The sequence below is a fragment of the Hippocampus guttulatus genome, chromosome 17 (genome assembly GCF_054856545.1).
Source record: "Hippocampus guttulatus isolate MCC_2025c chromosome 17, RoL_Hgut_1.0, whole genome shotgun sequence".
NCBI lineage: Eukaryota > Metazoa > Chordata > Actinopteri > Syngnathiformes > Syngnathidae > Hippocampus > Hippocampus guttulatus.
The window spans coordinates 7689407-7714171 of NC_141277.1; the positions used below are offsets into that span (position 1 = coordinate 7689407).

A 24765-nucleotide genomic window follows, 5' to 3' on the forward strand; every position below is an offset into this window, starting at 1 on the left:
CCCCCCCAACTACCTTCCTGCTGCCTCCTAAAAGATAATAGACACACCTCAGATACGCACCTCTATGGAAATTATACAGTTCCCACATCACCACACAAAAGCAAACCATCATCACTGCCAAAGAAGAGTTCAGTTGTCTTGAACTTTTTCTTTGCTTTACTTTATACGAGCGTCTGTAGCAATTTACGCGCTAAATACAGGAACATTTGCAATATTAGGAAGTGAGGAATTAGTTAATGATAACACACACAGTGAATTAAAGAAGCAAAAATTAACATAGCTCAGTTAGAGTAAACTTTTTTTCCATTTTTTTTAAACACTGTGCTCCATAGCTAACGAAAAAGTCTCTGAGAAATGCGTGTTTAGTGATTTTTGTGAGTTACATCTTCCACTATGTCAATCCAGAAGCACCAACAGAACACCTCTAGCACGTACACTATCATCAATGCATGTTACATAAACTACAAACTACAAGTATTCACTACAATATTCAGCATAAAGACACAAAAAACGCCTCCACATGAGGCTCATTGAGAGTACGAGCTGGCATACAAACCTAAATTACGCGCTAGCACCAACTGTCTTGGGAAACGCCATTCAAACGAGCAACAGCAAAGTGGTAGACGGGAAATGAGAGAATGATTGTGAATGCATCATGACTAAGTGTATTTTTAGTGAGCTTTTATTTCTACTACATAAAAAGTAGCAGCCAAAAAGTGAAATCATAGCCAAATGAAAAATGGACGCTGGGGAGTGAGTCCAGATTGGTGAGTGGGCTAATCCCAGGATGATCCCAGATGAAAGCAATTTAAAGTGGATTAAAAGCATGCCAAACGTTCAATCAATAAATGATCAGCAATCATTTACATTCAATGAGGTGTGAGGGAGGGGTGACGCAGAATTAATATTGCTGACTATGCACTTTTAGAGTGTTGTAAGTAATAACCCCTTTTATTGTATTTTATTTTTTAAATTAAAAACACTTCAGAGATTAAGTGATCGTTTCCATTAAATCTTTTATTAACGTCTATAAAATTATCTTACCAACTAGAGGAATTGATGAAGGGATTTCATGTGGTGAAAATTATTTTATAGCCTAAAGAATTATACGACCTTTAAATGACTTAACTTGTTTTTAAAATGAGGACATGTTGAATTTGAGTATAATATCCTGTTAAAATAACCCATCGTGTCATTAAAACTAATCACAAACTACTAAACAATTGTTTCAAGTGACACTGTTTTCCCCCCCACTCCATCGTGTCCCCAAACGGAAAGCCACCACGTGACCGGAAGTGCAACAATTTCAACCCGTTGGCGGCAAATCATTATAAGAAAGCGGATGAGCGACGATTGGTGTTGTGACGTCACACGCCATCTTTGAAATCGCAAATCGATGAAGACTTGCCGGCGCGCACGCACAGCAGACGCGCAGCGTCTGCTCTTACTTTTTTGGGGGGGTGGGTGGGGGGGTGGGTTATCATGGCTTCTTTGTCTTATCAAAGCGAGCGCGCGGTCATTATTTAACCCTTTCAGGGGACGCCCGCCTTTCTTCCTGAGCGCCATTTGCACACTGAGGCACCTCGTGCGCGTGCACGCCAGCGACTCGACGTTGTCGATACACGCAAACACAATTTAATGCTGAGATATTATAATGAGGGAAAAAAAAAACAATCCAAGGCATTTATTTCCCAAAAATATAAAATAACGAAATAAGTAAATTACTTTTCAAATGTATCTCCATTTCAATGTAAAATAAGGACTTTAATACTGTATTTTAATTCTCACAATATTTGAATTACTATTTCCAAATTCTAAACAGCTAATGTTAGTCTACTATTTCATTGATTTTATGCAGCACATTTGGATTTTCTTTCGATTCACTTAACATTAATTTCCTAGAACAATTACGTTTGAGTTTTCACCATAATTTAGTTTCTAAAATAATGACTTTCAATTGTAACAATATTATCCCTCAGTTATCTAATAAAACTTTTTTTAATTACTACTATAAAATATTTGAACTTTTTTTTCCCCCAAAATTACTTTTACCACTTTTTGTTTCAAATCTTAACAAACCAGACCGGATCAAATAAATATCGAGAAAGATTTTATCAACACATTTCGAAAACCATTTTGTCGGCAGAGCTTGATGTTTCCAACGAGATGATGTGAGAAGCGTACTTCGGACTAATCAATGAACGCTCGTGACATGGCGATGTGGCGGACCCCACGTTTGCGTGAAGAAGGCGGGAAACGCCAACGTCACTTTGAACTCCCGCGAGAGAGCAACCGGCCGCCATCCGTGGCTTCGCTTGGGACAACTCGGAGCGGCTCGTCTGCTTCTGTGAGGACATCAAAGGACGCTCAATTTTATTGGCTCCATTCGCTCAAGTCACGCTTCTGAATAACGTTTGTCTCTCTCATCCAAATGCTCTGCGTTGTTTGTTTGTTTGTTTGTTTTTAATGCTCTACCGGCCCTTTAAATGTGACACTTGGCTCGGTTTCATCTGTTTCTTTACCATCAGCCACTTTGTTCATGTGCTGCAGGAGTATACGGGACCCCTTGCATAGAGTAAATTGGCTGCCAAACCCACAGACACACACTGAGCCATCCTTTGAGTGGCTCCATTCGGGGTCTTTCATCTCTTAAATGGGCCTGTTTGCTACTCTGTTATGGACACAATGGACACCCCCCAACTCCAGCGTCACCATACAGCCACACACAAACACACGCATGCTGATACGTTTACACACCAACTTAGATACACAGAGACACACTCGCACATTCACACACACTCAACGCACGTAGGCATTGACATACATCCAAGCACACAGCCACATGTTTACATGCAGCAATTCAGGCATGATGATGCACTCGCGGGTGCTCAATCATTGAGTGAGTATAAAAACTAAAACTAATACTAAAGCTAACAAGTCAACTCAAACGAAGCATTTTCGAAAAAAAAAAAACTAAAAACACCCAGACCTGCTCTAAAAACTAAGTGCAACTATCTGGATTTACAAAAATCTAAAGGAAATAAAAACGAACGAGAATAAAGATCCCGAACTATGAACCCTGACTCACGGTCAATCGGTCAGTCAGTTGAACTTTGCTCGTGTGGTTAATTAAGCTGACATGGGAGCTTTCGTTTGTTGCTAAAACGACAGCAGTCGGCGGCGCTGATGGAGCCGGGCAGACGCGCGAGAGCGGATTGGGCAGCACCGATGATTGGTGTCAATGCGCCCCCCCCCCCCTGCCTGCCCCTGCCCCTCCCGCTTGTGGACCCGCTCCCGCCCCGTCTGTAAAGACCTCCGTTAGGAGCGCTTCCCCTCTCCTATTGATCACTATCAGGTCATCAAAGGCTCCCCTGGGCTTTGATGGGGCCGGCGCGACTCGGCGCGATGGACGAACTAGCTCGGCACCCCCCCCCCCCCCAACAGACCCCCTGTGTCCCCCCCAGTCACTTGTCAGGTCTCCACACTGAACATGGACTTTAGGCAACATCATTTGTGGGGATTTGATTTCATTATGTAGTGATTGCACTCATTAAGTGTGTTGTTAGGCTGTTTCTCAGGCGTAGCAAAAATGTTCCTGGGTCCATTTGACCTGGGCGTGACTCATTTTTCACAAAGTGTCATGAATGATGCAGATTTGAGTATCAAATGCAGATTTGACTCTCAAAATGTTCCTAAAAAAGACATTTCATGTGAATATTGGCGAATGATCAATGTACATAATGGACGAAACCTCATGGGAATATTAGTGGCCAATGTTTGCTATCACAATGTAACAAAAGCTCTCAAGCCGGTTCAACATTTACTCCACAATATAAAAAAGAAAATATATATTTTTTTAAATTAGAAAGACCGAGGAAGCGTGAACCTATTTTATAATCTTTACTGACATTGACTATTCCTACGTAAAACTGAGTAGACACCCCCAAACTTAAAAAAAAAAATAAAAAAAAAAGTGAAATGTTGCCATTAATTGATCACGCTGACTGTTATTATTATTATGATGATGAGGGTGTAATGCTAAAATGAAGTTGAGAGCGTGCCACATAATCGGCGCCGTGTGAAGTCAAAGTCACTCCCATTCCCACATTTAGCCTGCGGACGGGAAAGACGGACGGACGGACAGACAGAAAGACAGAGTGACAGACGCAGAGTCTCCGCCAACCGTCTACGTGTGGCTCGCGCAGCGTTGCCACTTTGGGGCGTGAAATGACAAGACGACGGCTGGACGACGTGGGAGCACGCCGTCTCGTCTGCGATGACGTAGTATCGTGGAGGATTTTGGGGTTTGTTTGTTTTTTTGGGAATGTGACAAGTATCAATTCTGTAGGTAATACTTAAAAAAAAAAGCTGAAAAGTAACATCCTGAAGGGAGGACGAGTGGGGCCTGATGCCACTTTGATGTGGAGCTGCAATTTTCAGGTTAATGAGGCCGTTAGCACCAGGGCTTGCAAACCACTCACACGTAACACACACACACACACACAAAACAGAACGCACCCACACACAGGCCAAATCTTTACCCAAAACTTGCAATTTATGGAGTACGAGAGCCACAATTAACAATTATTGTGCTAATCAATTCATCTGTCGATTTTTTTTCAAAAAATTGGATTTTAAAAGATTACAAAAATAAATACATTTTATTTTTTCAATTTGCCAGAGCAGAAAATGCACAAAAAAAAAAAAAAAAGATGATAGTTCAGTAACCGATTTGGACTTTGACATCCAAAAGTGTTGCTCATTGTTTTTCCAAAGACAAATCAGATGTTTGCAATTTTTTTTTAAATCATTCTGCTATCATGAGGATTGACAGAAATGAGACAATACGGACTTTTGAGAGGAAGAAATTAGGAGGATTTGAAGATCTAGATTGAGCAAGGTCTCCAAACGATCCGTTGATGATCAAAATAGTCAGTGAGTAATATGTTAATGAATTCCGTTGTCGCTGTACTCTCAAGTGAACCAGAAACCTTTTCGCTCCCATAACTCCAAGTGCATTTCTTTACCCCGGAAGTAGGAACGAACAAATTATAAGGAGCAAAACGTGGAGAAAAAAAAAATGTCACCTTCATCTGGATGACTTCTTTGCCAGGCCATTCGACCACTTTCTTGACTTTTGTGATTTTTTTTGGCGTCCGTGTTACCGACTTGGGCTGAAGACGGTAACACCGTCGGTAACCGTCCGGCAGGCGGCGGTGCTTCTTCAGGCGTTCCTCTCTGAAGGCGGGATGTATTCCAGTGAGAGATGAGCAAATATCTCCTCCTCTGACGCGGCTTTCAGGTATTCACGCTGCGATCAAAAGAAGAAAAAAAGTTATTTCAAAAGGATGGTGTAGAAAATGCACACATCAGTTCGTTCTTGGTTTGGGGTCCGGAACATCAGAAAATAGGCAAACATTTTCATCATTGTCTTCTAAATTAACCCTTTGAGGGACAGCGGTTAAGACATTGGACAGGTTATCATGTTATCGGGTTAAAGGGTGCATGAACGGGTTAAAAGCAGATGTTTGTAAATGAAATAAAACAAACCCCAGAGTGGAAAACCGCCAAAACTTGATTTAATTGATGTCATTTGCTTTTTCTCTCAAGCTATAAAATGGATTCAAGACAAAAATCCGCATATGCACCGTTTTATTTCACAGCGATATGTTGCAGGTGTAGTATTTTGGCGTACCTGTTTGTTGTCGTACAAGGCGTGGCTGCTGAGTGACATGTTCTTCTGCTGAGTGGCCCAGCGTCGCAGCTCGCGCTCAAACAACTGCGTCACAACCCAAAAACACGCGTCAGCCCCACCCCTTGACCATCAGGGGGCCACCGGCAGCATTACCTTGGAACCCGTCCAGCCCAGCATGGCAAACGCAAACTGGCTGAACGGACAGACCACCAAATCCACGCGCACAGCTCGCCACCGCCTGCACTCGCCACGTCGGAGCGCCACATCGTCTTGGCGCGAGTGCGACTCGCCTCCCTCTGGCATGGGAAGTTTGAAGATGGAGAAACATCTCTCAAAATGATCCATGGTGGAGGCGGGAGTCCCGCTGGCCTCCGTGTATGAGTTTCTGCTGCTCTTGTGGTACAACAGGAAGTCCTGATGGATAACAAGGTCATTCCCGACAAACTCTATTGACAACGTGAACATTACACACTGTTCAGAACAGCGTCAGTACCGTATTTTCCGCACTAAAAGGCGAACCTAAAAGCCTTCCATTTTCTTGAACGCTCCCAGCGCGCCTTAAAATCCGATGCGCGTTGTGTTTCGTCATTACGGGAATCATTTATTTAACTCATTCACTCCCAAAGACGTATTTAAACGTCTTTTCAGACTTGGTCTAGGATTGGCTGGTACTGAATGAGCAGTTGAACACGGAAATAGAGCAGCGGGAAGAGAGTTCAACGTTAATGAGTCAATGTTACAACTTGCTGTTGGTTAAGTGAACTGTGTCGCTTCTTTATTAAATAAGTTTTACTGACATCTGATCGTCGCTATATAAATCAGGGTGTTGTGTCGTGTTCAGTTGGCATTTCCTTGAGCGTAGCTCCATCTAGTGGATGCATTGTAGATTGCGTCTTATAATGCGGTGCGTCGAATATATGAAAAAAATTACAAAATAGGTCATTCATTGAATGACTCATAATCCAGTACGCCTTTTAGTGTGGAAAATACGGTAGTGTGAGTTTCGGAGCAACGACATCAAGATCACATGGCCAATAAAGCAAGTCGTAGTTGGAGATGCCAGTGACAACGTGACACGTTTGCTTCGACTCACCCGAGCCTCCAGGTGTGCCACCACTTTTGGAATCAGACCCTCCTCCCGCCCTTCCTCCGGGTGCGTGATCAGAAAGTCGACATCGTGGCCGCTCGGTTTCCCCCTGCAAGAAGCGTCGAGCGGGGATACGCTCACAACCAACTGCGATAGGCCAAACCGCAAGTGGTGGATTGTACCTCCTGAAGCCTCCCACCAAGGTGACCCGGGCGCTCGGCAGCTTTGCGCCAACGGCTTCCTCCACAATTTGGCCGATGGTGTCGGCTTCCGCCCTGGTGACGGACTGTGTCAGGTCATCGTAGTGGGCCACGCCTGCAAAGACAGATCGGCACGCTCAGTAGAGGTCGTTGGGAGTGACAACATATCCGACCGAGTTTGCAGCCAACACTCACCCGCCTGCTGCGCCCGAGTGAGGACGCGTCCCGATTGACGTAACTGAGGGAGGTTGCGGATGCCTTCTTGGAACCACTGGGTCGCCGTCTTTGCTCCCACGCCAAAGATTCCTGTCAGGAGCTGGAACAAAAAGCACAGGAGATGTGCCGAGGATTTATTGACAAATGTTGTACAAAAGGGCTGGGAAAGCGTCCACGCTCAATGATCACATTTGGTTTTGAAAATGGGCAGCTCACTAAATCAGAACAAGTTGTTTTTGTTTTGTTTTTCCATATGGACCGTGGAACCCCACTAATCATTACGGATTGAGGAAGCAGGCCAACCATGTGAATAGCGAAATTTAGAATTGCAATTTCTTTTTTTTTTTCCCAAATATCTAGACTATTGGTCATTCCACGTCTGTTACGTTTCCAAATCATTAAATGATGAAAATGACCTTGCTCACTTTGACAATGCGATGTTAGATATATTTATTTTTTCGGCTTCCCCGCTAAGCATTAATTACTTAATGAGCAAAATGAACACAAAATAATTAGTAAATACATGTTAATGAAACAATTTTAGGAAACACAGGCTAAACGGTGAATGAAACAAGAGAGCGGCCCATTTTTTGGCATACTTTTCCGGTTTAGAATGAGCAGCTTTGAGCCCATTAGGACCTTCATGGCCTTGAAACGCTGAGACTGCCTAGTGGCCTCCACCTCCCGGGATGATCCGTTTTCCAAAATGTCCTGCCAAGACAAAAGTCAGTACTGGTCAACGGAAAAACACTTGACGGAAAAACACTTGGTCAGTATGAGACAAAATTTGAGCGCGGGAGCCTTTCACCCACCTGGATGACCGACAGCGAGTGTTGGCCAAGGCACGGACATCCTCTGAGCTGCCGGGCGTCTGTCAGTGACTCGGGGAAAGCCTTCAGCGTGGCAGCAGCGCGGCGGAACGCCACCGCGCGACCCTCGTCCTGGCTGAGCTCAGCGTTTTCAGCCAACAGCGACAGAGCCTCCTGAACAAGTCAAAACATATTTAGAACAAACTTCCTGCCTGCATGTTTGACTACTGTCCAGTGAAGGAAGACATTGTTAGATCTCCACTATGTGAACCATAATCACAATTAGTCACATGATGAGCATTTTTTTCTTGTCAAATATACAAACATAATACAAATCTAACAATAAAAATGTCAGTAATAAAATTTACCCCCCTTCCCCCCAAAAAAGGATTTACTAACCCTGACTGCAGTGAATAATAACAAAAATAAAAATGTGGAAATTTCAATTCCAAAATAAAATGAAAAATATAAAATCCAAAAACAAAATAAAAAAGAAATATAAAATATTTTAATTCAATAAACAGAATGAAGAAAATAAATAACAAAAACTAGCAAAAAAATTTTTTTAAATATCCATGGATCCACTTTACCGCAATCGGGTCGTGAGTATAAATACACAGATAAATAATAAATACCACACTCAAAATCCAGTTCCAGAAAAATAAAACACATTTAAAGGATTCCAAAATGTTCTAAATAAAAAGAAACCAACAGCAAGACAAACTGACTATAACACCCACTGTGAAGACGGCATTGCGGTGGTCCAGTGTGGTCCTCCTTTGACAAGCGTAGATGGGCATTGAGAAAGTCGCCGTCTCATCTCCGCTTGATGCCGGCCGCTCCTGCAGAACGAAGACAAATGTTAGAGAAGTGCACAAAGCTGCTAAGCTCCAAATTTGCTCTCAACATTGTGGTGCAGCAAGCAATGACAGAAATATCCCGTTTCCAAGGAACACTCGTGTTTTTGTACCATCAGTCGATGTTGCTGCAGGATGTCGAGGGGACATCCGGCACTCAGGCTCTCCGTTAACCAGCTGATGTCCACCAGGTGAGCAGCTGTCTGGTCATGACCCTGTGAACTCAGCCAACTTTTGACCTCGTCACCCGAGTTCTTCTCTGAGATGACGTGTGTGACATTTTTACTGGTGAGACATGAGCACAACGCCTGCCTTTAATTTCCAATGATTTACCCCATAGTAAAATGATAACTCTGTGTCACTCAAAACGGCAATACAACAAATTATAACAATGCATTTAATTGATTCATTATTTTTTACTGTTTAAGCTTTGGGTGACCGAAAAGTGAGCTTTTGTAATCCATTTAATGTAACGTTATGTTGGTACTTGGAGAGTAACTATTTTCTTAAGTGACAACTGACAAGTTTGAAATAAGAACTCTTTTGAGATTTTCTTTCAAATTATAAGTGCTTTGTAAATTAAAGTTTCACTGTGAATGACAACATACGTGAAGGACTCGTCGACCCTGAAGCCCTTTTTTCGTCCGAGCTCGGTGAGGAAATGTCTCCGGCTGGTTCCCATCTTCCTCTCCAGGAGGAAGAGGACCACCTGCGGGAACTTGGACGCGTCATCCCAGCTGTCGCTCGTCGAAGCACCGCCGGTCGAGGAGGACACTTTTCTTCGCTTTAGCGGCACCATGTTTCACTCCGAGGGCCCCTCAATGTCATAGAACAATAAATGATATCTAAACAAGGCGTTATTAGCATTTTGGTGACTATGTTAGATGGACCGAATTATTTCCGCATTGTCTTCTTTGAATAGTGTTCGCAAACTTTCAGGAGTCACCGCCACCCGCTGGATGTTATTGGTACTACATGACATTCCATCACAGCCCCAACAAACGTAGTACAGTAGTGATGGGAAGTAGCGAATTATTAATACTTCATAATTGTGCTGAAGTGTATATAGATTTCATGGTGTTTATATTGTATTTTTCTGACGATTTTTACTTTGACTGCCTGTATCTGAAAACAGATTTCTATGCTTTTGTCACAGTGGACTTACTTTTAAGATAAGAAAACCTTTATTAGTCTCGCAATGGAGGAATTCCCGATTCACAGCAGCAAAGTTATAAAAGGAAGAAGTAGAACAACAAAATATAGGAGCTGCTGGAAATTTTTTCAACATCTGCGACCCCGCACCTGGAACCCCAAAAATCTTGAATTCATAGATTACAAAAATTAATTTTGGTCTTCAAAATGATCAAAACGGCCACAGCATATAATAGTGTAATAGACAGTTATAAATTATTTTACTAGAGTACAGCAGTCTCACCAGTCTTTTTTTTTTTTTTTTTACACAAGTATCTGTTCTGTCTGTACAGTGTATGAGTATGTTGAAGCCTCTCATAAATACTGAACGGATTACATATAGATGCTTTATTAGCGTACTGTCAATATGATGTAGGTCAGGGGTGTCACACATTTTTGTCACTGGCCATTGTTTCTCTCGGAGGACCGTTATGACTTTGAACACACATGAATTTATGATCACCTAATGTTCTTAGGTTTTACACAACAAATTGATGTCAAACTAGTTTTGAAATCAGAAGCCAGTAAATTGTTTGTTCAACTATGTTTCAGTTTAAAGGGGGTTATTGGTCACCAAGAAATATTCCAGTATTGTATCTCATATGTTAGTGTTGTGAAGGCAATTTGCAAGAATCATGAAGTCAAAGGACATGATTTCCCTTTGCACGCTACATAAAATGATGTCGTGGGCCACATCTGGCCCTAGGGCCTCGAGTTTGAAACTTGTGATGTAGGTGGAACTCTGCTGTCTGCTGCCCCCTGTAGGTATAAGCATGTTGCTTTTTAAGTGGGAGGAAATAGCAAGCTCGAAGTATGCTTTTATGCTTTTAACGTCATGGCGTCGTCCGCTTGCAGCTTCCAACGACGCGGCTGTTCGTAACATGACGTCATAGAAATGACGCTTGACACGAGTAGCACAAGAGGCTGAAAATAGTTTGGAAAGAACGCAACCGGAACTTCCTTCTCCACCAATGGCGCGTGAGAGCTCCAGCAAAGGGCGTGACTGACAAGGTAAGCGGGCCAATGGCAAGGCTGGAACTGCGCTGACGCATCCGAGCGGCAGGCGACTCGGCCAATCGCGAGCCTCTTCCAGAGCGCAGCCCCGGCGAGCGTGAAGGCGGCGCGCGCTGGGTACAGAGGAGGAGATGGGCAGAAGCTGAACATGGCGGATGGTGACAGCGGGAGTGAGCGCGGCGGTAGCGGCGGTGGCGGGGGCTTTCAGCACTTTCAGCGGGACCAGGAGACCCAGGAGCTGGCCTCCAAGCGCCTCGACATCCAGAACAAGCGCTTCTACCTGGACGTCAAGCAGAACAATAAGGGCCGCTTCATCAAGATCGCCGAGGTCGGGCCCGGAGGCTCCAAAAGTCGGCTGACCCTCTCGCTGTCAGTGGCCGCTGAGGTGCGCGATTACCTCGGGGACTTCATCGAGCACTATGCTCAGCTAGGCCCCAGCAGCCCCGAGCAGATCGCGCAGGCTACCGCCGGCGAGGACGGTGGGCCTCGACGAGCCCTCAAGAGCGAGTTTCTGGTGCGGGAAAACCGCAAGTACTACTTGGACTTGAAAGAGAACCAGCGGGGGAGGTTTCTGCGGATCCGGCAGACAGTCAACCGGGGGCCCGGCTTCGGCATGGGCGGCCCGGTGGGCGGCATGCTGGCCGGCCAGACCATAGCCCTTCCGGCGCAGGGCCTGATCGAGTTCCGAGACGCACTGGCCAAGCTCATCGACGACTACGGCGGCGAAGACGACGAGCTGGCCTGCGGCGGCGCAGGCGGTATGGCGGCGGGGGGCTTCGGTGATCTCCCCGAGGGCACCTCCATCATGGTGGACTCCAAGCGCTTCTTCTTCGACGTGGGCTCTAACAAGTACGGAGTGTTTCTGCGCGTCAGCGAAGTCAAGCCCAGCTACCGGAACTCCATCACGGTACCCTTCAAGGCCTGGGCCAAGTTCGGCGGCGCCTTCAGCCGCTACGCCGACGAGATGAAGGAGATCCAGGAGCGCCACCGGGACAAGATGTACGAGAGGCGGGACGAGTCGGAGGGCGACGACGTGGATGACGACTGAGCGCGCGCACGCACGCCGCCTCCGCCGTACGTGCGCACCAGCGCGCGCACGTACACCCACAGCATTGGAGAAGAAAAGAAGAAAGAGTGAACGAGCGTCCATCAGCCTCGTGGTGCGGTGTCACTTAGCACCCAAGTTGGACTCGGTAGTGTTCGAATCGTGACCTAAGTGCGTGTCGTGGAGGCTGAAAGGCTCCCGGTGTCCTCCTCGTTGTCGTTCACGTTGTGGGATGTTTTGTAGGTTGGCCTCGGAGGAGAGGCTGCCAATCAAAGTCACACACACACAAACACACACACACACACAGGGGATTACTGTCCGCCACATGTTTGACGAGGAGGATGAAGTCAACCGCAATTACAGCCAGGGCACATTCTTAGCAATACCGGCAGAGGAGTGCAGCGTTTGGGGCTCCCCAGCAGAAACGCTTTTGCCATCGACCTCTCTCTCGCCTCACTCGGACAAAAAAAAAACCCACGAACATCAGCAAGAGACGCTGCTGGACACCAACTAACACGTCCGTGGATGTTCTTTTTCCTTTTTTTCTTTTCCCAAAAAAAAGAGAACTATATTATTGACACGAGATTCTAGGAAAGTTATAACAAACCAGCAACAAAAAAGATATTTTCAAATACTTATAAAGGAAATTGTATTATGTAAAGGAAATTTCATGGGTTACGAATAAAGAAAATGTTAATTTCTTCCAACAAAGTTGACTCCCAACTTTTTTCTTTTCCTTCTGAAAGAGAAGTAATGTTTTGGTCCAAATCCATAAAAAGGTGTGGCGAGAGGAATGGGTGTTCCACTTGCTTTGGGGCCAGAGAGCAGCGGATGCAGCAGCACATGGCACTGTCAGGAAAACACACTGCACATACCTGCTAACGAATAACAACAGCATGGCAGCAATAGGAGATTTGACCACAAAAGGTGCAGCAACACATGTATACAGAGACGGTATAAGCACTCATTTGTCTGCTTGACTGCGCTATAGTGCACCACAAAGAGCCGCAACAGATTAATCCTCAGACACAAGCTTGAGTTAGTTTAATTCTTTACATTCTATTTTATAACAAAATTACAATATTTTTGTTTTTTCAGGCCAAAGCAATCCCTCATGTAAAATGGTGCCTTCTGGTGGCATCTTAGTACAAAGTGTGACTATGTTGATCTGAGGGGAGGAGCTTCGTTTCGTCAGGCCTTGCCTCGGCGGAAAAAAGTGCTTTGGGGCCATCTTAGGCTTTGATTGGAAATTACAAACTTCTCTGGGTGGGCGTCAATTACACGACTTCCATAGACCAAACGAAATAGCGAGCAGATGGAACAACATTGTTTTCCCGCAAATACAACAACTACTCATACTATAACTACTACTGCAACTTCCACTACTACTAGTATGTCTTCTACTTCACTTGCAATAACTTTCTAGATAATTGCAAGAAGATACAACTATTAGCTGCTACTAGTATTACAATTCCTTAAACTGCTACTTATACAATTAAAACTAATAGAACTTCTTTTCCTAAAACTACTACCGTGTACACGACTACACTTGCAACTCCGATTATGGACAATTGCAACAACAGTGGTACAACAACTACTGCTACCACCTGCTACTCGTATTAGAATTTCTAAAACTACTACAACCTCTAGAAGTGCTACTCCGATTTCAACTTTTGCTACCATTAAAAACTCCATGACAACTTTTACCCCGAAAACAATTCCCGTGTCTACTACTCCATTTGCAACTACTTATTTGACACTTGCAACGACAGCACTACCACCATTTTGTCTGCTACTACATATGCACGTACATTTTCTACAATCTCAACCACAGTACTATAGCTCCTACTACTAGTATTGAATAATTTAAGAAATTTGGGGGTTAACCCCGCCCCGCCCCCATGGGCGGCGTCCCTGACTTGACGTGTGTGCGCGGCAGCTGCACGTTTCACTGGAGAATGTGAGAAAGCCAGAATATGAGAATGTGGGCGGAGCCTACACTCATACACGCACACATTCCTGCACTGGGAGTCAGCTGGCGCACAAGCATACAATTGTGCCAACCCACGCCACATTCTCATTAGACAAGTATGTACACGCCCCCCATGACCCTCCCCCTTACTACTACTACTCGCGCTTCTTACTAAGTGTACATTCAATGTCACATTTGTCACTTACAGGGCCTACAACGCAATACAATCGAATATACACGTACATATTACTGCTTAAACTGCATCAACAATCAACGTATTTAGAAGCAGCAAGAATTGTCAGCAGCGGTATATGTAGGATTAAAAAAAAAGTACCACCTAGGGTTAGAAGAATACAGACATACATGGAGACGGTCACAATTTCTCAGTAAACTGCAGTAATATAAATCATTTGTCACAGAGCATAAAGAATATATCCCACTGAGTTTAGTGATACTGTCTGCCTATCTGTGTTGCTGCACCATTTGTGTTTCAGCACAGTTTGCTATTTGCTTTTAATATATACTCCATTTATTTGTGCCGTCTTGGGTTCTCCAGTTTTGTACAATTTTCCTTTAGGTTATTCATTAGTTTTAAATGTTTCCGCTCTTTTTTTGCTGTAAAGTGAAATGAATGTCACAATATCTCATCTAATTCCATTCACTGAATTCCATGAACTAAATGTTGTGAATGTCATCACATTTCATGAATCCTGCACATATTGAATTCTCATCACGACGTTGCGTGCTGGAGGCTCGGCGTCCTCCATGACCCCTGGGCAGTGACCGCTGACTAATGAGCATGCGCACGCAAGCACATGTGCAGTGTGGCACTGGTGCATTGTGGGAGCACAGCACACTAATTCCTCAGCAGGCAGCGAGACAAATCAAGTCTGGCGTCCTTGCATCCCGGATGCGTTCATCCAGTGCCAGAGAGGCTGTCCGTCGGCCTCAAGATCATCACCGGCATTTAAATGCTCAATTCTAATATTGACAATTTTATAATGACATTAAAGTCTGCGGCATTCATTTTAGAGCTTCTTGGATGTCGGATATTTTTGTCCAATCGGATGTCAACCTAATCTGCCAGGGGCTTTCACCACCTATCAAAAGTATGTTTGCAAAGGGATTGTTTTCATCAACCGGTCAAATTTCAAGCTCAGCCTCACGAGGCCACAACACTGGCCCCTGATGATGTCATAAAAAATTTAATAATAACACTGTTATTACTACCTCGACTCCTACTATTTATTACACATGACAATTTAAAATTTTGTTGGGAGATTTTAGAAAGGGTCATGGAAGGCAACACAATTTGCTTTTGCGCGCCACAAAAAAAAAATGTTGTGGGCCAGATATGGCCCCCGGCCTTGAGTTTGACACCTCTGTGCTACATGATCTTGTTCGACGATAACCTTCAGTAGTCTCGCAATGGGAAAATTGTAATATTCAATCAGCGCTGACACTTTGTCTGTGATGACATTCCAGCTTGAGGTGTGTGCAAGGCATGTTGATGGCGCGTGCGTAGCGTGTCACATATCATTACAATTGATGAATAATTTCATTGGGTAAAATTGAAACGTGACGAAACAGCCCCCACTGCTAATCTAGTTAATGTTCCATGGGCCGGCACTACTGGTTGCGACAGCCGCTGGGAGATTAGATTGACACGGCAACACATTACAGGCTGATATATGATTGGACAAAAACCAAAGCAAAACAAAAAAAAATAGCAATTGAGGGAAGAGGAAGCGGCAGAGAGGAAAGAGAGGCGGCGGAGAGGAGAAGAAGAAGAAACGGTGTCAACATGTTGGGAGTTTCAAAGGAATCCTGATACTGCAGGACGAAGAGGTTATTTTTAGATCCTGTTGCCATGTGCCCGCAATGTGACTGGCAGAGGCAACACACACTCACACACACAAAGACACACGTGCACAAAAGGTCAACGAGTTGCTGGGTGCTCCACAGCCTCATGATGACATGACAAACGATAACATGACGTGATGAAATGAAATCCCAACATGCTAACACCACAACACGATGTGACAATTTGATCAGATAACTCACGATAATGCAACACAGCGTGACGACACGACAACCTAATATGGCAACTCCGAGTGACGACACAGACTGAAAAAGCAAAGGAGGACATTGTTAACAAGAAAGTAATCTTTTTGTTTCAATGCTACAACATAGAAAACTAAGACAGATGTATTTAGAACAGGATTGACTTTATTTCCTAGGAAAATTGAATACTTGAAAGTATTAAAGCCAACGTCGCTGCTGCGGATAAAACTATAAAAGTGTAACACAAACAGGAAGTGATTCCACAACTTGAAACTCGTCTACAAACTACTCTCTAACTTATGAACACTTGCACTCCTCATTGACATTTTTCTTTTTTTACATTCAGTTTTCATACCAAAAAAAATTAAAAAATGGAACACGTTATTCAAATAGTAAAACTATTTGAACAAATCTTGAAATCAAACAAGATTCTCTGCTGGAAGATGACGGCATATCAAGTTCTAACAGCAACCGATCAGACACGCGTACGGAATGAGAGAACATGCGTGATACTTCGCTAACTAGCCCGTTGCTAATCACGCTAACGAGAGTCTAACGCTGAGCTTTTTATTGGCTTTAATTACTCTTCATAAAACTACTAAAACAAAAGCCCTCAAAAAATAATCTTATTAAATTGACTAATCCACCCTCTCAAACATCGATTGTCCAACCGTAGCGTTGTTTAGCTTATTTTAGTTTAGCACTGAGCTTGTTAAATACCCAAATTAAAACACAGAGTTTAGGGTGTGCTGAACCAGTAACGCAAAAAGTCCACTCAAAAGGCATTGTCAGCATGACAAACATTAGCTTAGCCTTAGTACCTTTTAGTATTGACCTCCAAGGCAAGGGAGCTAAAGTTAGCGTGTCGGCTTATGTTTCAAGGAATGGCCAAGTAAATTCAAACAACATCCAAGTGACATATTAGCTTCCAGGTAGGTAGATGAGCTAAATGAGCTTTGGCTAAAGTTTTTGCATGCATTTGATAACTAGTGTCAGCTGGTCAAAAAAAATAATCATAAAATAAAATTACTAAGCGACGTGTACGCGCTACTTCTCCATCCAAGTTGGCATGCTGCTCACTCACACACACATGAAGACAATAGGACAAGATTCAAGGTGCTAGTTTGGGGTTCCAGTTAAGGATGAGTGAAAACGTCACAAAACAAAGATAACTAAACCATCAATTTATCAACAAAAACCACTAAAGAGACGCCACCTAGCTACCGTGGCTAACTTGAGCACAAAACCAAAATGTGGAATGCAATTGTTTTTTAAGTGTCGATCAAGATTGAATCCGTTTTTCTGTGAGACATTTGGCAAAGAAAATTCTTGTGAAGCAAAACTTTCCGCAGTGAGCATCACCAAAGCCTCAACAACCTCTTGGCGTAACCACGGAAACCAGCCCGAGCGGTCACGTGACCATGCAGCCTAAGGAGGACATGCGTCGCTGTCTGAACGGACGGATGCTCGCACACGCACAATTTGGCACGCAAACAGCAAAAGTGACCAATGGCAATGGTGAACTTGGAAGAAAGGCACCGCCCCAATTAACTAAAACCAAATAATAAAAATCTACACACAGTGTTTATAAAACATAATAATAATAATCTTGAAGAAAAATAATAATGATAATTAAAATGACATAAGAGAAATGGAGACCAGTCTCGTCCAGTCAGATGAACATTTGAAGAGGTCGTCGCTACGCACGAGCCTCGTCGCCTTCTTCGTCGTCGTCGTCGTCGTCGTCGTCTTCTTCTGTCCCATCTGCAGAAGTCGACCAATGAGAGCACAGAATAGTGGAGTGAGGGGGCAGGAACATGGAGGAGCATCTTTTAAATTCAACATTAACAAATAACATCATGCTATACACAACATTAAACAAAATAAAAGAATGTACAAGCAAATTACATGAAAAGATGAAAATAAATTGCTATGGACTAGATCATAAATTTAGTGCATGTCATGTTATCAAATTCTAAAATGTAATGCTAATCATAAAACTAATTGTGTCAAGGTTTGAAATATAAACCAAAAATATGACATTTTAAAAAATAAATAAAATCCTAAAAATAAAAGCATTTACATTAATGTTAAGATAATATAGAAATTAAACAATAAATGTTAAAAAAGCATTTGAAAATAAAATGATAACAATTGAAACTAATTTATTTTAAAAAATAATGCTTAAAATCCTAAATGAATTGAATACATTTTTTAAAACTATTGATGCCAAAAAATGATAAAAGAAGCAATATTGCTGAAATAATAAAAACAGATAAAAATAACATTTGAAAGGAAAAACAGTATTAAATGTTAAAAACAGAATAATGCTAAAATTAACAATTTGAATAAATGTTTAAAAAAATGAAAAGTGAAATGCTTTAAATACAAATGAATTAAATAAAAACCTTATAATGCCGCCATTTAAAATGAACGCTAAAAATATATTCAAATTAGGAATTAAATATGATAAAATCTGACCAATGGGAGCAGACTGAGGGACAGGCATTGTGTGAACTGATCAATGAAAGCAAAGAAGGGTAACAAACACATACACCACGTACACACTTACACAAACACACACATAAGCCGAGCTGTAACGTGCGCGGTTGCGTTCACCTGCCACACTAGCAGTAGTTGTCAATGGTGTCAAAGAAAGAGAAGTTCAAGTCTGGAGGAGAAAGTCAGCAAAGAAAAGACAGGAACCATTTTTGGTGTTTGTTTAGTACAGGAAAAAGGAAACAGGAAGTGGTTAGGCATGAGTGCCACAAGGGTGCGCCCTGGAGGGACCGCGAGCAGGTGGTTGGACAAGCGGCCGCCGCCGCCGCCTTCTGGGCTGACCTTGAGCGGCCGAGGCCACGTTCCTGTCGTTGAGCAGTTTCGTGTGACTGTTGGGAAGTATCTTGATCTCCGGCGGGTCTGGGCTAGGGCCGCCGCCGCCGCCGCCCCGTGACGCCATCAGGGCGTTCAGGTACTGCAGGCGGGTCACCTGCACGTGCACACACACACGATGCATGAATGGAAAGACCATCTCGTACCGACTATATACATGCAAGGTCACATCCGTAATCTCACACACACTGTCATAGACACACACACATGCACACACAAACGCACCGTGTGACTTGACAAGTACGTACCCGGATGAGCTGCAGGTCGGTGAGCGCTCGGACCGTGTAGTCCGGACAGTAACTGGACGGACTGGTCGCCTCGGCCGCGTCAAACGGATCTCGGGGAGATTGCCGCTGAGTCGATACCGGGGACTGATGCACTGTACACGCACACGCACATTTACTAACCATCTGAATCAAAATAACAATGAATCATGAAATATCAACATATCAAATCAAACTTGAAGTCCTGACCCTTGCTGGTGTGTGTTGTTGCAGTTCCTACGCTAACCTGAGGATGGCAGTGTGAGTGCCGACACGCCGTAATAGGTGAAGGCGCCGTTGTCAAACTTGAGTCCTTCTTTGCCGATCTCCACCTCCACTCGTCCCTGCCGCCACAATACGTGCACTTACTCTACGTCTCACCTCGCTCTCTCACGCGCTCTCACACACTCTCCCACGAACACACTCTTTTGCAAACACACACACAATGTCACAGTCTCTAACACTCACCCACTCACGCACACACACACCTGCAGCAGCAGTATGAAGTAGTCCACCGGGTGGTTGCGGGTGTACAGATAGTGGGCGGGGCTGAGGCGATTGCTAGGGTCAAAGTGCACCTCCTGGTTGACACTGGGGTGGCGCAGAAGGTGGAAAAGGATCTTCTCAGACACACGCGCCGGGCTGAAGTGCTCCACCTCTGCGCGACACCAAAGACACGCCACATGCGGACACACTACGAGGACCTTCAATCGGGCCGAGGAGCACACGCCATTGGGGAAAAAGCCTTGAGGGGCTCGATTCCAAAATGGCCGACAGGAAGCGCTTGGCGACAACACGCACCTCTGGAGAGGAAGCGATGAGTGGCGAGCAGCAGCTGCGGCGACGTCTGGATCTTTGGCTCGCCTTCGGGCATCTTGAAGAGCGAGAACTCATCGGGGGCCCCGCGAGGCTCCACGGGGATCTCCAGCGGGGGCAGAGGACGCTTCACCTTCCTGTCCACTGCGAGAAACAGACGGCGGTTAACCCTCAAATCCACACGTCATCACGACTTGCTTTGAGAGAACCTACGGTAACCATCGGACTCGTCCAGGATTTCCGACTTGATGATCTCCTCGATGACGTCCTCCAGGGTGACCAATCCCAGAACCTCGTAGAAGGGGTCACCCTCGCCCTCATTGTTCACCTTCTGCACGATGGCCATGTGAGAGTTGCCTGGACGCAACAAGCTAACGTTAGTGCCGAAGGAAGCAGTGGCGGAACGCGCAAGCGGACCGGCAAGTCTGACCTTTCTTGAACTCCTCCAACATGGCGTCCAGCTTGGTGTCGTTGAAGACAAAGTGCAGCGGGTGGTTGTAGAACTTGGTGATGGTGGTCATGGGCGTGCAGTCGTCAGGATCCACGAGTGCCAAGTCCTTCACGTACAGGATCTCCACGATGTTGGACCTGCACGCCGTCGCACCGGCAAAAATCACTCGCTTGCAAAACCGGCTAGCGTGAACATTTGCTTCATCCTGCATTCACCAACACTAACAATGGCTGGAAAATAATCAAATTCTGTTTTCTTCCCGCAATATCCAGTCGTAATGCACAAATGAAGCTTCATGAAGCACTTGTGATATATATATATATTTTTTTTTTTTTACTCCTCTGGATGCCATTCTTTATTTAAAGATGCAATGGAAATGTAATACGTTTTCATTGCACATTTTTTTAAAGACAAGAGCACAATCTGGGGGGGAAAAAAAAAACTATCACCAGTGGTTCATGAAGCTTCATTTTCCTCTCTCTAGTTTAGTCTTGGATCATTTGTCATTTTCTTTTCTCTTAACATCAAAACTTTGTCATATTAGTTTTTATTTCTTGTAATAATACAACTATGCACATTTTCAAGTTTTTACTGTACATTTTGGAGTTGATTTTTGGAAGTAGGATCTTTTTTTTCATTGTAATTTTACAATGATAAGAATAAACCTCCTTTCTGGTTGTTGACAAATATTTATGCCTGCTACACTCCTGAAATTTCATTTTGAACATTCTAGTGTCAATTATTTTTGGGGTAAAATTAAAAAGTAAAATTGTATCAAATGAGCTTTGTCAGCAGGTGGCGCCAAATGACACGGGTGCACATTGAGAAGCAGTCGAGTCTGAGTTGAAGTGTTATCTCCCACCTCTCCTCTTCATAGATGGGCACACGCGTGTAGCCGCTCTGCATGATGTCCGACATGGTGGAGAAATCCAGAATGGTGGAGCTGGGCAGCATGAAACAGTCCTTGAGGGGCGTCAAGATATCCTCAACGGTCTTGCTGCGCAGCGTCCCACGGCTGAACTCCTCCTTCACAAACTCACTGCGACAAGACACACGCAATGTGTGACAATGCAGAGCGCACGCGTGCGCAGGACTCATTCTTACATACGGCGGCGGGCGTGTCCATGGACGTGCCATTTTATTAAAAGACTACTCAGAATATATGTCTCCGGGTACTAGTTAGGCCCAAGGATAACATGAGTAGCCCACGGGTATGTTCTGAAAATAACTCACCAGTAATGGGACACTTTGACTTACAAACACGACGCACCTTTCTTCTGTACCAAATATTCTATATTTTTTCCATCCATCCAACCATTATGCAAGCCACGAGGGTCGCAGGCATTCTGGTACCTATCTCTGCCGTCTTTTGGGCAGTATGCGGGGTACACCCTGAACTGGTTGTCAGCCAATCGCAGGGCACACAGAGACGAACAACCATTCACACTCAGAATTACACCTTGGGACAATTTAGAGAGTTCAATCCGCCTGCCATGCATGATTTTGGAATGTGAGGAAAACGGAGTACCCAGAGAAAACCCACGCAGGCACGGGGGCACATGCAAACTTCACACAAGAAGGCCGGTGCCTGGAATCTACCTCTGCTCCGTGAGGCGGACGTGCTAACCAGTCGACCCCCGTGCCACCTTTAGATTTTATTTTTTTAAATAAAATGGGGAAAAAATTGCTATTATTCTTGACCCCAATATTAAAATAAATAAGTAACTAAAAATTTAAAAACATCGCCATTATCGAAGGCGGGGGGCCATACCTGTAGGGGTCGTTGACGCTGGTGCGGATCATCTCCATGGCTCGCTCGCGGATGCAACAGGTGCTGATGTCACGCCTCAGCGCCAGGTCCAGGACCAGACCCAGGGGGCAAGAGAGCGGGCAGGTGAGCACCATGCTCACCTGGGCCAGCCAGGTGAGGCCTGGAGCCAGCTGGAAGCCATAGCCGGAGCACACCACGTGAGGCAGCAGCTCGGCCAGGAAGAAGAGCATGAAGGCGGCGGCGAAGGCGGCCGACGCCACCGAACCCAACGCCCGGAACAGCAGGACCCCCACGGCCGAGTGACCCAGGACGCACAGGAAGAGGAGAGAGCACGCCTGCCACACACAACGTACGCCAAACCAAAACACACAAGTCATGGATGCACATGACTCACGTCACCAATTTTCAGACAATGTAGAAATGAATTGTGAAGATATAGGGCAACAGTTTGTCCCGTTTCAGTTTTCCTCATATTTTGGGCGTTGCTTCAAGGGGGCCCAGTGACACATTTTGAGCACCTTTGTGCTTTTGAGCAGTGATTCACAAACTTTATTGAGCCACGGCACATTTTTTAAGTTTGAAAAATCGCATGGCACACCTCCAAACAAAATTGTCACAAAGACAGAATACATTTGTCCATTTAAGATTTTTTTCTTTTCTTTCGCTCACTATAAGTTAGTGGTATAGATAGACGGGCAAAGACACGTTATTTGCTATTAATAAATAATCCTCTCACCAATAAAATAAAATTTGATCAATTCCGCTGGAGCTCTCACAGGACACTAATATGCGCCGGCACACTGGTTGAGGGAATCACTGCTTGAGAGCACCTCGTCGTTACAGCGAGTGTTGGCAAGTTAACAAATGACAGAGCAGTGGTGCGAGTTGAAAAAGTTTCCAGACTTTGTTTTCTCATCCTTTGAATTCGTGGAGAGGGCGGCTTAATTTTTTACAACGATGAAGCTTCATTCCATTTACTTTGAGCTGGCACGCGGTTTCTGGGACAGAATTTGTCCTTGTCGGTCTTGCGCAATTCACAGCAAAAATGATTATGATGATGATGATGATTATTATTGTTATTACCATAAAGTTCCCTCTTCTCCTGACTGGCTCCAGACGCTTGGCGGCGCGCTTCTCCTCCTCGGACCCGCAGCTGTGCAGCACGTAAAGCTCGACCGGGTCGAGCCACAGCAGGCTGAGCTGAACCGTCCTCAGCAGCCCGCAGACGAGAACCAGCATCGGCACCAGCACCGCCAGGCCCCACGCAGGGATGTGCTCAGTGGGCAAAGGCTCGTCCGAGCTGACGCGCAGCTTGTCCTCACTCACCGAGGTCCACTTGCCCCCGCTCTTCATGCACACGTGATGGAGGTTCTGATGGAGGTCCCGCTGCTCGCCGCCGCCCCCCGGCTGTACCTCCACCGTCAGCAGTCCGCTGCAATTCTCTTCGGCCGCAAAGGGCTCCTTCACCAGGAAGGCGGCCTGCCGCCGTCTGTCTTCGTCCTCGCATGGGTCCCCGAGCGCCCCCTCGGGCGCGAAGGCCAGCCACGGCCAGGTCCGGTTACTCCGGTCGGGGCCGAAGAGCCGCAGCTTGAACGAAGCTCCCCGGGGCGCCGAGATTATCCCTCCTTTCATACACACACGGCCCGCGGGGTCTTCAGGGCGCAGGCGCACGACGGGCGGCGTCGCCTGGCCGCACAAGCCCAACCGGATCCCGCACGACAACAATACCATCAACAATATCATCAACAGCAAACGTAGACCTGCCAAGCTGGCCACCATATTGGAATTGGTCAGCCTGGCTCCTGGGCGGGTCATGTGACTCTACTCCGTGCCAGGCCCCGCCCACTTGGAACCTTGCGGCGTTCAAATCGTGGGACAAACAATCAGACAAACATCTAAAATCGAATAACTAACATTTGAAGCAACGTACGTTGTACATACATCGAAGATAAAATTAAAACACCTCCATTGAGTAAACCGCATGTAACCGATGAGAATAATGCTAATTTGTGGGCAGGATACGTTTTACTTTATGATAGGTACGTAATACGAAGTACCACGCCGTATCTACTGACATTTATGTTGAACACATTTCCACTTAAATCATAAGTCCACCACTAAATAACTAACTCTAATCAATGAGTAATAAATGCGACTAAACGACTCGAAACTCAAAGTTACTGACACGTAATGCAGCACAAGGTCGCCATCGTGGGGTTTGGGAAACTGCGCGCTTCGGCGGCCATTTTGGCTTCGCTTACACAAGGCTGATCCGATGAGCGGAATTTTTGGCACCGGGTTGGTTTGTTTTCATCTCCAAGGGCGCGTGCCACATTAAAATCATGGGAAAGATGAGGACTTTACGTGTTGAAAACATGCCAATGATTCAACGTACTTGGACCATACATCGAAAATACAATTA

At 45.0% G+C, this 24765-nt stretch overlaps 3 protein-coding genes across 3 annotated transcripts; 1 reads left to right on the forward strand and 2 right to left on the reverse strand.

Moving 5' to 3' along the window:
- Positions 1-4536: 4536 nt before the first annotated feature.
- Positions 4537-9959, reverse strand: polm (polymerase (DNA directed), mu). Its single transcript, XM_086135108.1, has 11 exons — positions 9473-9959; positions 8978-9149; positions 8748-8849; positions 8011-8181; positions 7838-7909; positions 7178-7298; positions 6965-7097; positions 6789-6891; positions 5849-6109; positions 5696-5779; positions 4537-5311 (listed from the first exon to the last, which is right to left on the reverse strand). The coding sequence occupies exons 1-11, from the start codon at positions 9661-9663 to the stop codon at positions 5225-5227; spliced, it is 1497 nt and encodes a 498-aa protein (XP_085991234.1). The 5' UTR covers positions 9664-9959; the 3' UTR covers positions 4537-5224.
- Positions 9960-11162: 1203 nt separating this feature from the next.
- On the forward strand, positions 11163-12825 carry LOC147191928 (transcriptional regulator protein Pur-beta-like). Its single transcript, XM_086135109.1, has one exon. It carries the CDS (start codon positions 11218-11220, stop codon positions 12115-12117), a length of 900 nt encoding a protein of 299 aa, XP_085991235.1. The 5' UTR covers positions 11163-11217; the 3' UTR covers positions 12118-12825.
- A 3470-nt stretch (positions 12826-16295) lies between these two features.
- cnnm3 (cyclin and CBS domain divalent metal cation transport mediator 3) lies at positions 16296-24173 on the reverse strand. The gene is made up of 11 exons (XM_086135350.1): positions 23427-24173; positions 22344-22678; positions 21435-21611; positions 20552-20709; positions 20335-20478; positions 20107-20265; positions 19794-19963; positions 19553-19649; positions 19291-19421; positions 18992-19139; positions 16296-17914 (listed from the first exon to the last, which is right to left on the reverse strand). Exons 1-11 carry the CDS (start codon positions 24156-24158, stop codon positions 17850-17852), a joined length of 2316 nt encoding a protein of 771 aa, XP_085991476.1. The 5' UTR covers positions 24159-24173; the 3' UTR covers positions 16296-17849.
- Positions 24174-24765: the final 592 nt, after the last annotated feature.